At 48.6% G+C, this 16,827-nt stretch overlaps 1 protein-coding gene across 1 annotated transcript; it reads right to left on the bottom strand.

The window, feature by feature from the left end:
* Positions 1-12,383: 12,383 nt before the first annotated feature.
* LOC119374678 (uncharacterized) lies at positions 12,384-14,407 on the bottom strand. Its single transcript, XM_037644851.2, has one exon. The coding sequence runs from the start codon at positions 14,373-14,375 to the stop codon at positions 12,843-12,845; it is 1,533 nt and encodes a 510-aa protein (XP_037500779.2). The 5' UTR covers positions 14,376-14,407; the 3' UTR covers positions 12,384-12,842.
* Between the last annotated feature and the right edge of the window lie 2,420 nt (positions 14,408-16,827).

The raw sequence follows: 16,827 nt of genomic DNA, 5'->3' as shown, positions 1-16,827 counted from the left end.
GGAATGGTGACCAGGACCTCGTGTTCGATCTTATCTGGACACACCCAAGACTTCTTCAAGGTTGCCACCTTGAAGAAAAGACAAAACCGTTTGTCCGAACGTTGGCTCCAGCGACTGCCCATGTTCAAGGATTTTTCATCTCTTCGGGCCTCTATCTTCTCCTGAACTTCGCAGGTTGTCTTGATACTTACGTAGCATAAAAACGAATCTACGTGGTCGTACACACGTTACCTGAATGAATATTTGGGTTCGCCCTGACTTGTTCAATAAACGCGATAGGAGGGGTACTAAAACAGGCTGAAAGCACCGCCAGTTTGACTCGGTACCGTGATGGCCTAATATGTGGTGCATGTGTGGGGTGTCGATATGGAGGGAAAGCTGAAGGTTGTGAAAAACATTTGTTTTAGGAAGCCAATCCCGGAGACGCGGCACGAGCAATAACGACAACTACACGGTTCATTTCATTAGGAACAAATGCCCGGAAATCTGCCAAGAGACATCTTAAGGAGTTCATCAGAGTGTGCAAAGAAATGGTCCGTAAAGGACAGCATTTGTGATGGAAGACGGTGGATAGTTTCTAGCTGTACTGATTTTTGGCTTTGAAGGTCGATTTAGCAAGCAACTTTCTCTTTCAGGTTTCAGACTTGCAAAGCAGCCGATTATGCATTCATTCACAAAATTTTAGCAAGAAGGTGAACATCCCGCAAGATGACATGGTTTGCAGCGTTCTCGAAGCTTTTGTTTTCGTGTAAAGAGCATTTGAAATCGTGCCAAGATAAAGTATCATTTCGCAGCTTGATGCATCAGTGTCTGTTCTTTATTCCTAGTCATTCTTCTCTAGCCTACATGTTCCGCATTTCTTGCTATACGTTCTAGTCACTTTACACTACCAGCATTCGAGCCTTCAGAACTTAAAGGGCTACTGACACCAACTTTCGAAGGTGAGTTTACTGTGTCATACAAGTATCCTGCATACAGACACGGGCTCTGTGCATGTGTGAAGCTCAGTAAACACGCTGATAGAACATGTTATTTTGACATTAAAGTCAATTTTCCCATGGCGCACCTACTGACATCGACACTATCGTGACGTCAAGCTACAGCGTCAATTCTGATGACTTCACGCACCAGTATGGCTAGCTGCGATGACGTCAGGTACCGTAACATTCAAAATCGCCGCTTGTGCGCCGCCACCAACGGAGCCACTGAGCGTAGAAGTGGTGAAAACGTCACGGCATCTTGCGCGAGCACGTGACGAGAAGCCCCACACTGTGTTGTGACGTCAGGGTGCAATAGGAACCGAGACTAGCTTCTAAAAACCTACGGTAATATGTGGCGAGTCAGGACTGGCCAGAAAGAGGAACATGTAATCTTGTTTTTCGTAGAGTGAAAACAGGCACACAGGCGTCGATGCTGGGAGTCCAGAAATTATATATTTCTGAAGCCATTTAGTCAGACGAGAATAGAAACAGGCTCCGCCATCTCTCCTGCTTGGCTTGTCGTCGTCGTCTTCTCCTGTTAGGATTGTTGTGGCACGTACTAGGGGCCTCCAACATAAACAGTTTGCCACACTGGTCTACCTAATGTGGTATCCCTACTAACGACTGTCTATTTCCTTTTCCCCGGCTTATTCCACATCATGGGGGGCAGCTACAGGAACCACACTAGGTCACCGTCGCGATAATCCTTTCGAATGGGCATACTCGGCCGTCCAGCGACCCCGATCAGCCGACCATAAAAGCTCGCGTAAAAAGGCAAGATCGTGCCCCAAACGAACACTATCTCCACGATAAAAAAAAAAAGGAGAACGCACACGTGCATACCTCGAAAAAAGCCTGCAGTCCGTTAGCCGTGCGTGACTGAGCCCCCAGGGGAAGCACCGCTATCACGCCCCTTCAGGTCCGTGCACTGCAGCCCTTAAGCGTTCCTGCGTTTCCTATTCTTGTGGACATTTAGAGAAGCCGCCCAAGAGAGAAGAAAAGCAAAGAAAGAAAAAAAAAGGAGACCGTATACTAAACTGCCAGCGACCAACAACAATCAGGAAGGATTATAAGATCTGGAATATTTGATTTCAGGTTTTACTCCAGCTTCCTTCGTGTTAGTGTCCACGCACGCGCGCGCATTTTATCGTTTGTGCTTGCGTGTGTGTATGTGTGTTTGTGAAAAAAAAAACATGTGAGCAATCCTTCAACGAATAAAAGCTGTTAAAAAGGACAGCATACACATGGGCCATCAAGGATCTATGGCACAGAATTTTTTAATTCATAATTGTATATTTCGTTGTTCCACAATGATAGATTTACATCAATCATAGATATATGAATGTATGTAGAAGCTTTTACAAAATTGAATAAATTGTTACCTCAGAAACATAATTAGGCATACTTACGTGTGCGCCTGATATGCATAGTCAAACAAATCTATATTTTTCGCTCTTTTTAAACGCATATGACTGGGATTCTTCGAGCCAAAGTTTCCTCGTATCATAACAGTACACAGAGCAGTAACAATGCACGGCCACGCAGAAATCACTTAAACTGCAGAAAATCCGCAAAATATTATGACAGAAGTCGAACGAGCGAGGCGAAAATGTAGCTCGCGTATTTGTCGCAGCTACAGGAAAACAGCGTGAATGTCTCAGTGATTCGGAGGCGCCATCGGTCATTGAGAAACTGATGACCTCGATATCTGGGTAGCATACGGTCACGGTGTACACGTTTAGGACGTTCTGGTGATGACGTCAACGCGCGATGCGATGGATTGCAGCATCGCGTCGTCACGCTTTCTGCAGCATCACGTCGTCACGAACTCCTGGATGACCTTCGACGATGGGCCTGTATAAATCGACGTGAGAAATAAAAACTTACGTGGTCCATAATGGATTCGCCTCACACAACTCGAAAGCGAAAGCCATCTTCTTTTGTTTTCTTCTCAATCGAGTCTAAAGATTGTAGATAAGCCATTTAATCAAACGTTGGAGCAGATAACTATAGCTGAAGACACACTTGATCAACGACATTGCTAAACGCACAGTGTGCGAAAAAAAAAAAATCCTTGTACGGTTTCTGATGAAAAACAAACAAACAAAAAACTGCGCCGATACGTGGTCTATACTGGGATGAGAGATACGTAAGCAAACCTTTTCTAACCATTAGTTATCACATATCAAAGCGAACCCAGGTGTCTTAACAGATGTCCGTTGCATGCGCGTTCGGTATCAGGCACGCCGTCACACGCCGCCGCACGAAAACAGTAGCGGAACTATAGTTGATGCACTGTTACAGAAATGTTTACTATGTACATAAGTCAGTAAAAAATGTGGAACTCGCTCGAGAAATATATTTCGCGCTTAGGGCCCACTCGGACTCACACTCACCAAAAATTTTCCCCAACCGGACTCAGACTCACCAAAATTTTCCTCTACCTGATACATTCGGACTCAGACTTCAACGTTGGCCGGCTTCGGTGCGAACACTCTAATTGAAACTAACTTATTATCCGCCATGTCCGACCAGACAGCATCAACGACTGCTACAAGTGCATTTATAGATTTTCTCAAGAGTACAGGACTTGACAATAGACTTTAAGAAGTCCACTGTGTCACGTGGTTATATTGTACATACGCATCACCTCTTCCTGTCCCCATCATCATCTTCGTTACTCTTTTTCTCCCTTCCCCTTTTACCCTGTGCAGAGTAGCAGGCCAGAGCGCACTAGCTCATGCCAGCCTCTCTGCCTTCTAATAAGTTCGCTCTCTCTCTCAAACTCACTAAAATATTTCTGAACCGGACTCACTCAGACTGAACCTCACCAAAATATTACTCACCCGCACTCACCCAGACTCCGACGCAAGGCTAGATCTGAGTCTGAGGGAGGTTGAGTGTGTTGACTCATGAGTGAGTTTGACGACCTGTCTATCCACCGTAATGTTTACGAGACCCCGTTAACTTGTTCACTAGGCTGTTTCTTTCTTTTTTTTTGCACTCTGTGCAGCCAAGCCGTACCACAGCGGAGACGCATACCGTTGTATGAGCAGCAGCGAACACAGAAGCCCGCAAGACGAAACACTAAGTTCATTCTGCACTAAAAATAAAGCCGCGCGACCCCTTTTGTTTAACTGCGAGCCGAACATGAATGCGCTCGTTGGCAAGTCGCACAACGAGAACAGCGCCGGGGCAGCGGGCGTTAACTTCACGCGAGCAGCGACTCATAAGTGGCTCTGAAAAGCATCACGAGAGAAGGACGAGATAGCAACTAACAACAGGGGGAGGAGGGAGTCCTACTTTGGCCGGCTAAAACCGTTCAACGAGGAAGAAAGTAGAGCCGGCGTTGGCTACCCCGGGTATCTGTTCTGGACACCGCTGCAGTCGGCCACGTTGCCGAATTCGCCCTTATGACAGCTCTGACTGATCATTGTATAGGTAGCGTACGAAGGGCGGATACAGAAAGGCTGGATTGTTGAGGAAGCTGAAATAAAACGTGGTGACATTGAATGTGTGAGTGGAGCATCTATTTCACTTGCTAAAAAAAGTACGATAGTAGGGGAATTGTCCGAGGGGCTCGCTTTCTGTATTATACACAACTAATGAAACCGACAGACAATTAAGCCTTCATTAAGTCCTAATTGTCTGTCGGTTTCATTACATACTAAAATAATGGCTTGCATGATACAAATTGTCGGGTAATGTCGCTTGCCCTGTCTTCATCTTGTCTGATGGTCGTTTAGTGCACTATGGTTTCTGAAGTTCGATGAACTACCAACACGCCCAAATGTCCTCCTTTCTGTTGAGTAATGATTGGCTTGGCAAGTGGGCTTGTTTATTTTATTTTTGTTTCCTTGTACCCGCATATGTATTCGCCTCTCGCAATAAACGTTTAGTTGAAGTAAGCGCTTGTGGTTCGTCCTTTCTGTATCCGTCCTTCGTAAAGTGTTGCGCTACCTACAATGCTGGATCATTGCAGGTAGCGCAAGCGACCAAACTGTCTGTTAAGCTCTGTTTGGGCCGGGGGGCTGCCTCCTCTCTGATTGGCTTAAAATGCCGACATTTCGCAATTCGACAATCACGCAGCGTCAGGATTAGTAACTACCCGATCACTCGCTGCGCATCCATTTTGAACCATGGATGTTCGATGAAATGACTCAGTTTGGACCATGTGGACACTGTCACACTCCGCCATGCCGGCGTTCTGAGCCAATCGCGGAGGCCGCAGCGGACCTCTGGACCATTTAGAATTGACGCCATTCAAGAACGCGGTTGAACTTGACAACGCCTCCAGTTTAAAACCCATCTAGGACGTAATTAGAGAAGCCGATCACATTTAGGAAAAAAAAAAAAGAGGTGTGATTTGACTGTGTGCTAAGTACCAGTCCTACTACCGTCAATAATCATAAGTCGCGTGCACCAATCTGCGGCGAACTCGCTGGTTTGATCCCGGCCGTGGTGGTCGCACTTCGATGGAGGCTAAATGATAGAAATGATAGAGGCCCGTGTACTGTGCGATGTCTGTGTACGTTGAAGATCCCCGTGTGGTCTAAATTTCCGGAGCCCTCCTCTACGGCGTGTCTTATAATCATATCGTTGAAGTGGCACGTAAAGCCCCATAGTTATTTAATCTGTGACGAACCATTACGATGTCGGTGACTTTCTTTGAAATCATGTCCACATCTAAGCGTCGGTCATAGCCACGCTCTCTACCTTTCCCAGAGCTGCACGGTATTGTGGATGGCGCGGAGTGCAAGGAAGCGCCACCGCCTTTCGGAAACGAACGTCGTCACGCTCCACGCTCACGAAGAACGCGAACAGCCTAGCTGCACAAACAAAAAGCAAAACAAACACATCCAACATATCATACACGCAGCTTCGCCAAAACAACAATAGATGAACACGGTGTCGAAGAAAGAAGGGGGGCGAGAAAGACGCGCCATCGAGGATACGGCGTTAAGAGAGAGGATCGGGATCATTTAAAAAAACCGGAGCAGGCACGCACGAAGCCGACGGCAAATTGCCCTTCCGCTACGGCTTCTGAAGCGTTGTTACACCGCGGGAGGAACAATGGTCTTTTGGGAGAGGAGGTCGTTACTGCGGAAAGGAGGTGGTCCTCCCAGAATCACGTCAGCGATCTAAGGCGAACGCGCCGGACGCGCATTCTAAACAAAGGAGAGTCCACCCCCTCTCACAATACGCGGCAAAAACTATACACTACGCGCGACAAGCGCCGCGAAACGCGTGGCGGAACACTTCTCAACCAGCTGAAGGAGGATATCCGGTGGCTTCACTAGGCGGCGCTTTACAACTACAGCTGGACGCGACGTTACGAGAAGAGAATGGGAGCGACAATGCATCTTTCCCTTTCCTCCTGGCGGACGACATAGAAACTGCTAGAGAGAGGAGGGATCGACGTTGCCGCCGCGGAGGATGAATGTACGAGTCGAGAGGAGCACGGCCCCGCGACTTCTCGTCACGCTCGGCTGGGAGTGCGCGAAGCCCGCGAATCTGTGTGCGTGCGTGTGTATACCAGGCCGAGCGAAGCGCGAAAGAAGGCGGGGTCCCACTTCTGTAGAGTCGGACGGGCCGAACGCCCCATTCAATTGCGCTTCGTCTCTTGTACGGCGGTACTCTGCCGCCGGTGATACCATATACGACGTCACGACGGATACAGCACGTCTTGTCCGAGTAGTACGTGTAAAGGAGTCGCTCGAGCAGTGCATCCCTTCCCGCGGGGTCTCCAGATTCACTTCTCAGAAGCAGGGTGGTGGGCCTAACCGAACGTCTTGTGCAGTTCGGTGGGCGTTTTAGACGCCGTGATACACTCAGCAAGCAACCTTCATCACGGGGAAGTGTTCACCAGGATAGGTCAAATCAAGAGCCCGCATCGGTCATGAGGCAACTCCGAGGAGTCGATATCAAGCTTGCCTTATATTGTGCCATCGTGCCTTTGTGACGTTTCTCTTCGTTATGATGTGCCGGTTATGAAAGGCTGCGCGGACGATCGGATTGCACAGGTGAGTCGGCTAGGACGGCTGCCTTATGCGGCACCGAGCAAACGAATCAAAACAAAAGTTCCAGGAACTAAAATTTGATAACCTTACTGACAAATCAAAGTACTTGGGTACCGCGATTGGTCGCCACTCATGTGTGTCACGCGACGCATCAAATGTTACCGGCGCAACGCTTGTCAACTTGTTTGGTCGTTTCACTTGGTCGGCTACGAAACGTCGACTACGACCACTGCGTGACGTTCGTCGGTCAGTTATTCGCAAAAGTTTCTATGCCGTACTACATGCATGTACTGCGAGTCGAACTGCTGCTACCCCATGCAACTGGCTTTTCTGTAAACTCCAAATATGTACATGGTAAGACCAAAGTTGCTCAGCCTGAAAAACAGCACCTTCACCTCTACCCGAGGTCTTCGATTCTTGGTGAGCTCTGACCATCCGAGGCAAAGCCCGATCGGACGAACAAACTTGGCTATGTATCATATAGCATGACAATAAGCTTCACGAGATACCGTTATGAATGCAAACGGGACAAGGAACACAATTGAGCACACTGCAACTATCACTGCAGTACCTGTGACTTTCACTGCCGAAACATGTTGCCAAACAGTGGCGACAAATCTGGAAGGTGACGATTGCCTATCGCGGACCGTAGCAGCGCCGAATCAAGCGGCTGCTCGAACCATAGGCGGGCGCAGGGGTCTCCATTAGGGGAAGCGAAGTTCTGTCGCAGTTGGGAAGTAAACAGTTCTCGGAATGCAACATCAAGGGTCCTCGGCCACCGTAATTATGGTCCGAAACCTGCGTGGCCATGACAGGACAGGCCAGACTTAGAGAGTTTTGCAAGTTACGGAAATACGGTACGCCAATACGGTAGGGCAGTACGGTAGCGTTCCTCCATTCCCGCTGGTTGTGCTTTTGCCGCTCTCCGTTCCAGTGATAATGCGTACCCCAAACGACAGGTGTCTCGTTAACAATGCGTAGGCTGACGGGCAACAATGAGGCGTGACTATGTACAATATGTCATTGGTGGTTTCTATGTACAATATCTCATTCGGCACCAGAAAACATTGCAGAACATTCGATTTCAATCTAAATGCAGCGACACGAAGGTACACCTGTACGGTAATATTAACTGTCTTCAAATCGCAAAGGCGCTTGAAGTCACGGAAATCGGTGAACGTTAACTAGCTCGAGCATATATGCAATTATGTTTGGGTTAGACAGTGCCACATACCTATACCATATTAAGCTTAGGTTGTCGCTGAAATAAAACACAATAGTAACCTCCTGCGTGCGAGGCGGCCGGCAAGGACCATTCTCAAAAGAGTCGTTTGTTGTACGACCACGAGCGCTGCACTCTAAGAAAAAAAAAAAGCTTTTTGACTCCTTTCGGGGAGTATTGACTTGCCACATATATGACTCTCTTTAAAGAGGCATGTGAACTCTCTTTGGAGATCATTATACTCTCTTCGGAGAGTACTGGGACCCAAAAGAGAGTTAATATGACTCTTTAAAGAGAGTCATATACGTGGCAAGTCAATACTCTCCGAAAAGAGTCACACGTACTCTTTTTTTTCTTCTTAGAGTGATGCTGCTTTCGGGAGTTTCCGACAGCTCCTGTAAATCGAGCTTTGCGTCAACCGCTGACAGGAACTATACGCCGTGCCTGCAGGGCGACATCTACGACTGTCCTATGTTATTCCAATAAAAAAAAAAAAGTCAAGCGTAAGCGCTTGCATAAAATTAACGCATGACCGTTCGCACGGCGTTGTAGCGTCACGACAATCTGCTATTGTAACGGTACACTCGTCTTCTGCACGCACGACCGCTATCGTCTTGCCTGGGATCACATCAAGGCTATATGCGCGCATGCGTCCTCATTAACGCTGCTGAAGTCTGAATGCAAAGCAGTGCCCATCAGGCCCAAAGATTCAGCACACATTCATAATGCGATAGTCAAACGTATACGAGCTCGACTGCCGAACCCAAAGTTGTGGGATCGAATCCCGGCCTCGGCGGCCGCATTTCGTTGTCGGCGAAACGCTAGGGGCCAGTGTGTTTAGGTTTAGGTGCACGTTAAAGCACCCCAGGTGGTCGACATGTCCGGAGCCCTCCACTACGGCGAGCGTCTCTCATGAGAATATCGTCGTTTTGGGTCGTAAAACCTCAGCAATCAATTAGTAATTGCTAGGATTTTTGTGAGCTTCAAAGATTGGTGTCAGTTCGACTTTGAGAAAGGAAAGGTAAGCGATAGAGAGGTAGAGATATTAACAGCACCACCTACGATGTTTCTAGAAGAAACGCTGAAGATTCAGATTACCGAGTACTCTACTATAGGAGAGTAGTAAGCCGGCCTGAAATTTCAACAAAGACTATTGTGAGGAAGCTAGTCTACCTCTCAACCGAATAGTTGTATATGGTTGTATGTGTTAAAAGATGGTTTAAGAGCACCGAGTACTCTACCATGGGAGAGCTGCAAAGCTGTTCCGTGTACTTGAAAAAAAAAAAACTCACATGGTCCCCTACGCATTCGCCTAAGATGAGTCGAAGGCGAATACCGTCTTTTTCTGATTCTTCTCAGTCAATGTATTGATCCTGCACCGCCCCTTTCCGAAAGCTTTCTGCCCCTAACGTGGTTTTGTACTGCCTCCGGGATCGGTGGCATTGCAAGCTTTCTGCACTTCACCTATAGAGAAGTATACTTAAGTAAAGAGCGGACACTCCCGCATGGCCGTACGGCCGAGCTACTGTACTGCTTTGAGCGCCACAAGCGGCTGGTCAGACCGACAATGTCTTCCGAGATATGGGACGATAATCGCCATAAGGAAATAAATGATCAAAACAAGAGAGATTTTTCTTTTCCGGTGCTGGAATTTGAACCCACGCCCTCATGCTGCGAAGGCGAGTGTCTTTACCACTGGGCTATAAAGCCATGCCTGATGTACTACGTGAATACGTGTGTATCTGACACGATTGCGTTGTACCCGCGTTGCAAAACAAATGTAGAAGGAGAACACTTTCCATAAAGGCTTTACCAAATTTTGCGGTAGTGCACTAAACTACGTCTGCAGGACACGATGTAGAGCCGACGTGGAGGATTTCACACAGTAGTAAAAGTTTTCCTATGCAAAACTTAAACTCGCGCTCCGGTGGTCCTTCTAAGGCGGCTGTTAGAGATGCTGACTAACGAGTAGAAGGGCGCATAGCTACGCCACCTGGCGGGTGTTCAGACCCTCGCTTGCTCGGCCGCGACACGGCTCGAGTGGCCACTTTGAAGTAAGTAAATTTCTGCCCTGGTCGACCGAGCCCGGACGGCGGCAAGAGCCAATGGTCTTCCGGACTAGGAGGTCCAACCACTAGAGACTCAACTTGTTTGAAATAAATGTTTTATTCTCTCTCTCTCTCTCTCTATGCCTCACCTGGTCTTGCACTGCCTCCGTAATCGGCCCACTTTTGACCAAGCGATGGTGTCATGCGATGAAGTCGCAAATTTTGGCGGTCGGTGATGTGATCCCGTGATGATGATTTTTTCTTTTCTACATCACTCGTGTTGACACAGACGCCGACGGTTAATTTCTGCGTTTGATGAGGCACCTAAGGGTTCCGCCTTAAAATATGAAATGCCGACATGGGCTCGTTTAGGCAAACGTTCGAACACATATAGTACTATGCGCTCTGAAAGTCAGAAAGAAACACCTGGACGTCACGTCTCTTGGAGCCAAAAGTATCGGAGAATTACGTTTACTCTTCATTTTAAGAAACCACCGTGATGTCTGTGGTTGCGTGCGAGACACACGTGAAGATTGTACACGGAATATATTATAGAGGCTTCAATACAAAAAAACTTGCAGTGCAATATTTTCACATCGAAGATGTCCTTTAGTGTAATATGCATATGGGCTACACGTTTTAGAGGAAGGACACAAGCGGTGTCAAGTTGTGTTTTCGTCCTCCTTCATTCCCCCGCGGGTTAATTTCGACACTTAACGTGGTAAATACAAACAGCTCCTCCTATGCCTTTCTAGTTAGGTCTTTCTGAATGTTAAAAAACAACAACAAAACAAAATAGGTCCTAAAGTTCATAATGTCTACGTTGAAGTCGCCGACTAGTATAAAGGGTTTGTGTTTGTAGGTGTTTTATATTGTCGCAATTATGATTGACATTAGTCCGTTGTTAAACCTGGTGTTTCGATTTTACACGGTGCTGTGCCGTGAGCACGGACAACAACGCACAACGGACAAGTCTCGACCCTAAGGTGATTCGCCCCTAAAACAACAACGTCAGAATAGACTAATACACTTGCAGTGCAGCCGTGCCTGCGTTGTGGTTTACTCGCTGTCGCTATATTTCTCTTTGTGTTCTTTAATCCATTTTCCCAGTGCAGGGTAGCAAACCGGGCGTGCATCTCGTTAACCTGGGCTGCCTCTCCTTCCTTCATTCATTCTTTCTCCCTCTGCTTCTAAGCGTATACAAATGGTAGATTGTATATTACCGCGTCTATACTCCATGTCAGTGGTTCTCAAATTGGGGTCCGCGAAACCATGTTCGCGAAACCCGTCCTCGAGGGAAAATAAAAATAAAAAACGCGTTTTTTGGAGGCACATTATATCCTTGAGAGCTTCTTCTTGACCTAGTTGGTATTGGTTACTGTATGACATTTTGTCGTGTTCGTGCCTTTCGCGTGTGTGTTGGCTTCACTAGCGGCAAAATGTCATACACTATGTCCCATGACAACGGCCCCTTCTGATTTTTTTTTTTTGGTTTGCTTCGCCGCATAACATCATTGCATTACGGCGGAGCTGACTTATGTTTCCCCCTTTCTCAATGGGATGACTGTAAAGCATTTGTTGCAGTTTTCTACGACATATGCACGCGAGCATGCTTTTTCCAGGCTTGCATACTTGAAGAGCAAACATAGCTAGAAACAGGTTGAATGTGGCTGCAGACCTCACAGCTTATTGACAAGCTGTTGAAATCGAACTGGCGTGGCACTTTAGTTTGACCATTCTTTTCCAAGGTAATGTAAGCCTTGCGAAGCACAAGAGGCACCTATTTCACGCTGCATGTTGTGCTAATTTATGACCCCCCCCCTTTTTTTTTTTTTCGCAAGGGGTCCTTCATCACTTCCACCAGTCCACACGGGGTCCCCGAAACATCCATGGCGCTGAGAACCACTGCTCTATATAATTAAAATATAATAAAGAGCGCACCCGGTCAAAGATGCAAGGAATAGACTATCGACAAGCACTGTCAGACCATCTGTCATGCCAACACTGCAGATCAACTAGCCAAACAGTTATAGGTTTCGTTGTTTGGGTCCGATCCGTCGTGACAAGCCACGCGATTAAATAAAAGAATGATGGACATACTTCTACGTTTTCCAACAAAACACTTTACTAACACTACGCAAGACTTACAAACTCAGTAAATGGCAGAAAACGAGAGCCTCCGAATATCTGAGATATTACCCTTATAGGTATATCTGCATCGAATCATTGTCTTGAATCTAGTACACCCTATAGTAGATTTGTTTGTAGTACACTTCGAACAAATCAGCAATACTAGGTTCAAAAGTGCGTATTTAAAGTCAGTATGCATGCATATGCTTGGATACTTAATTACAACACTATACAGTACTTACAAATGCCGTAATATGCACAGAAAACTCGGAACGAAGCCAACCAGAAAGCAATATTTAAGTAAGAGGTAAACGGTTTACTCGAGATAAAATAGAGCCGGCTGGTTACATCTGATTTCTAGTAAGCCTGGCACACATACAAGCAAATGTTAATTGCACCGATTGTTCGCAAAATGCACTGAGCAGTCGGGCAGACCGAACGCTCACTTCGACTTCTCGATCATCACACTCTGAGAGTCGGAGCAGCGGGCTTCCTTTATGTTGCCGTAAAACGGTCGGAAAAGGCAGCCGGCGGGCCACAATTCCGCCTTCAGGAGGCCCTCGAAGTCACACTCGTCCACGGCCACGTGAAACGAGGCGTACGTGTCGTGCTTGGACGGCAGCTTCGTGCACACGCACGCGCCACCCGTCACGCCGTTGACGTAGTCGGAGATGCTCTTGGACGTCGTCGACGCGTGCAGACGGGAGACGAACAGCGCTCGGCGGGCGGGACGCCTTGGCGCGGCGGACAGCAGCTCGCTGTTGGGGCACGTTCCTACGCAAGACTGTAACTTGCGGCCGCGTCGACCTCCTGGAAGTCCGCGGGGCTTCTTATAGAAGGGAGCGTTGTTCTTCGCCGCAGACGATGTAGAAGAGCTACGCGGAGGCAGAGCCCCTTTCAAGGCGGCGGTATCACGGCGGCCTTCCAATTCTCTCGAAGTCTCCGTTGCGATGCTCCGTTTCGACTCGAGCTCTTTGGTGGGCGAAGGAGGTTTCTCGATAACCGTTCCTCCGACACAATGGCGGGCGTCGCCTCTCAAAGCGGCCGCGTAGCTTTTCGGGCTCGCCGCCGTCGCCGCGCACGGAAGCGGAGGAGCAGGACGCCTGTCCTCCAACCCGAGCGCGATCTTACCCAGAACTTCCGTCGTTCTGGCCAAGTGCAACCGGAATAGCTCACTCTCGTTGTTGAGCAGGCGCACGTCGCTCGCGAGGGCGTCCACGTCCCGCCGAAGAAGGGCTACCTGCTGGAACAGTTCGCAGTCGTCGCTGGTGCAGGCACCGTCTCGTTGCCCCACGCAGACCACGCCCTTGCCGCCACCGCCTGGAGCGAGACGTTCTGCCGCGTCTTTCGTCGCGATCTGGCAACAAAGGACTTCGTTCGCGTTGTTCAACGGACACAGCTCCGCGGACGTCCCGTCAATCTTTTGACAGAGCAGGCCCTTCTTGCTACTGTGGACGGCGAGGTTCTGGCCTTCCACGTCCTGTTCGGCGAATCGTTCGAGAAGAGACGCGTTGTCGTCTTTAAGCGAGCGCACGTCGGCCGCTACGGCGTCGACTTTACGGCAGAGGAGACGCACCACTTGGAGCAGGTCCGAGTCGCCCGTCGGCGACACGACTTCAGGCTTGTGATGAGGTGCACGGACGACGGCCGGCGTGCCCGCGGTGCCGCCGCCCAGGACTGCGGCGCTCTCCGGGTCGTGACGCCTGGTGCAAGCGAAGCACTTGAACGTGCCGACGACCAAGTCGTGGTCCTCATCCTTGATCCCGACGCATTTGCAGTGGAACTGCCTCAGGCACTTGCCGCAGAAGACGACGAACGGCTGGCGCGCGGTGGGCGCGGAGCAGGCTGCGCAGACGTCCTTGCTTCGCGGCATCGTCGCTGAGCCCGTCATGGATGCGTGCGCTGTGCATAGCTGCATGAGCGCAGAACAGCCAGGTACGGATGATATAAACGGCTCGGCAGTGCGAGCTTGCATCCGGTGTTGCAGGTATACACGTTATGCAAGACGAGTCGGCGTCGTCGAGCTAATACAGCGGCATTTTCCCCGGATGGCACACGCTGCAGGGCACGTGGTCTCTGCCACAGACAATTAAAGCAGCGGTTTACGGAGTCTCGATCGGTTTGTCCTTGACAGCGAGGTGGTGGCGAGACAATACGGCAGGCAGATTGAAATAAGAATCGCAATTGGTACAGGCTATAGTGTAGGTGCGTGAATATTTTATTAGTTTTGCGACCTTGTGAATGTATACTTCATGATATTGTTATATACATTATACACAGGAAAGTAAAGCAGCGGCCGTGTGCACACGGCCGCAACATATTACGCGACCGCAACAATTAACATTACACGAACCGACAGGCATGTGATATTTGTGAGATAATACACAGACAACGCCCGGGACAAGGCAATGGCGAAAGGCTTGAGAAAGTATAAGGCTCGTACGGGAGCTTGAGTACCCAATTTTAAAACTTACTATCAATGTAAACATCGCGCTATTGCACGATGTCTACATTCATAGTAAGTTTAATACATTAATAGTAAGACAAGGGACGAACGTTATGACGTTAAAACATACTGCAGGGTGCGCTGAGCACAGCCAGAGGATAGGCGGAGCAACAAACACTGCGCGATATTCTAATATTATACGTGTACAGTTCTCGCTATCTCGGATCACGCCTAATAAAACGTTGATGTCTTCGTCTATAGGTATGACCTGATGTTGTGCAACGGTGATAATTATGCAACTGGAGTACTTACGTAACGGGAGTACTAGAACTACAACGCAAAAGAGAAAACCAGTCGCAAGGCTATCACTTATTCACGCCGCGCAGTGGCAGAATTCGGATTAATTTTTACCAACCGGGTTACCTTTTAACGGGTGCCTATAAGCCTAAACACGCGGGTGCTTTTGCATTTCGCTCTCGTCTAAATGCGGCCTCCGTAGCCGGGAATTGAACCCACGTTATCGAGATCAAGCTAAATAGACACTTTTAGTTGGGCGTACGTAACGAGCCCACGTACGCGGTACGATACGTTGCGTACGCTGCATGCGAAGCGCTCAACGACACTTTTAGTTCCCCGTATTGCCGTACCGAGATACGTTTGGCTCAACTGGACGTATGTTATTAGAAATAAAACAGCTTTTGGGTGCTTTTTAGCGCCCTCGCTTAGCAGCGGCCGTCATAATGGACACTAGCATCCAAGCCAAGGCGAATCGTTTTTTGGATCCATGGTCTACGTCGGTTTGTTAGTTACGCGAGGTTTTGCATGTGCGTGCGCTTTTACCGTGTGTTTGGTCACGTTGTGTGCGTTTAGACAGACTGTGTTGACCATTGCTACTGTGCTGAGTTCCGCTGCGTGTGCGTGCGCTATTCGTGCGGTGTGGTGTTTTGCGCAGTTGCCGTGAAAGTAGCGCTTTTGCTCAGCTCGGCGCGCGCGCCTAAGGATGCCTCCGACGGGCGTGTTATCAAGTGCGCGCTTGTTGTCGGTCCTGAGTTGGGCGGAAATTGAGGACCTCATGTTTGTATTTCCGCTAGCAGCGCAATATCGTCGCTCAAAGTAAAATAAACTCGATTTGGGCCGGCTTTGTTGCTCTCTGCGTTCGACGCCATCGCTGCCGTTTTGCTATCTGGTTCCTATATATCAATCGAGATATCGCGAGAGCGTCACGCCGCGTACGCTTCGCCTGGTCACGTTTACGCACGCCGCGTTTTTTATCGGGCGTACGCGCGCATCTCTGGAATCGATGCGTTACGTACTGCACATGCGCAGTTCTCTCCCGTGGCAGTGCTGCGTACGTGGGCTCGATACGTACGCCCAACTAAAAGTGTCTAATATAAGTACAAAAGGGCCCGTATTCGCAAAATGGTCTTATATACGCTATAATCGCTCGCAGGATAAAATTTAATAGCCTGTCACGGCGCTGGACATATCTAGAGCAAAACCGGCTGGCAAATTGTTAAGAGCATTTACGAAGTGAAAAGTTTTACGGTTTTGCCGCTCGGACTAATATACTACGGCTTTTGTACGGTTAGCGTCAAAAGTTTAAGGACCACCAGACACAAGAAAAAACGTAATATTACTGCTGCTTCGGCAGGTAGCCTTGAATTCTGATTTCCGGCCTGTTCTAAAGCGCGCTAACATGTACTCCGGAGTTCTACCGAATACAGTCACAAATCGCAGAGATATTTAAAGTTCTCTCAGGCCCAGTAGGTCTCTAAACGTTAGATGCCGGCGGCACATTAGTAGTTGCACGTGCCGCTCGTTAAATGGTCCAGCAGCGACCGAAGCGTGCCATCTTTGTCTTAGCTAGGTATTCATTCGGCAACGTCAAGAAATCACAAAGATGTAATCGCATAGAAAGAAAAACAAGCATGGAGAGCTCTTGGCAGCGTACAAAGGCAACTCGTCCGCGCTCTCGGTAGAC

This window comes from Rhipicephalus sanguineus, chromosome 11 (genome assembly GCF_013339695.2).
Source record: "Rhipicephalus sanguineus isolate Rsan-2018 chromosome 11, BIME_Rsan_1.4, whole genome shotgun sequence".
NCBI classification, from domain to species: Eukaryota; Metazoa; Arthropoda; class Arachnida; order Ixodida; family Ixodidae; genus Rhipicephalus; species Rhipicephalus sanguineus.
Note: the sequence above shows the minus strand (reverse complement) of the source record. Positions and strands in the feature narration are given on the sequence as shown.

Coding starts and splice junctions, on each gene's coding strand:
- LOC119374678 (XM_037644851.2), bottom strand. CDS start 14,375: ATGCAAGCTCGCACTGCCGAGCCGTTTATATCATCCGTACCTGGCTGT.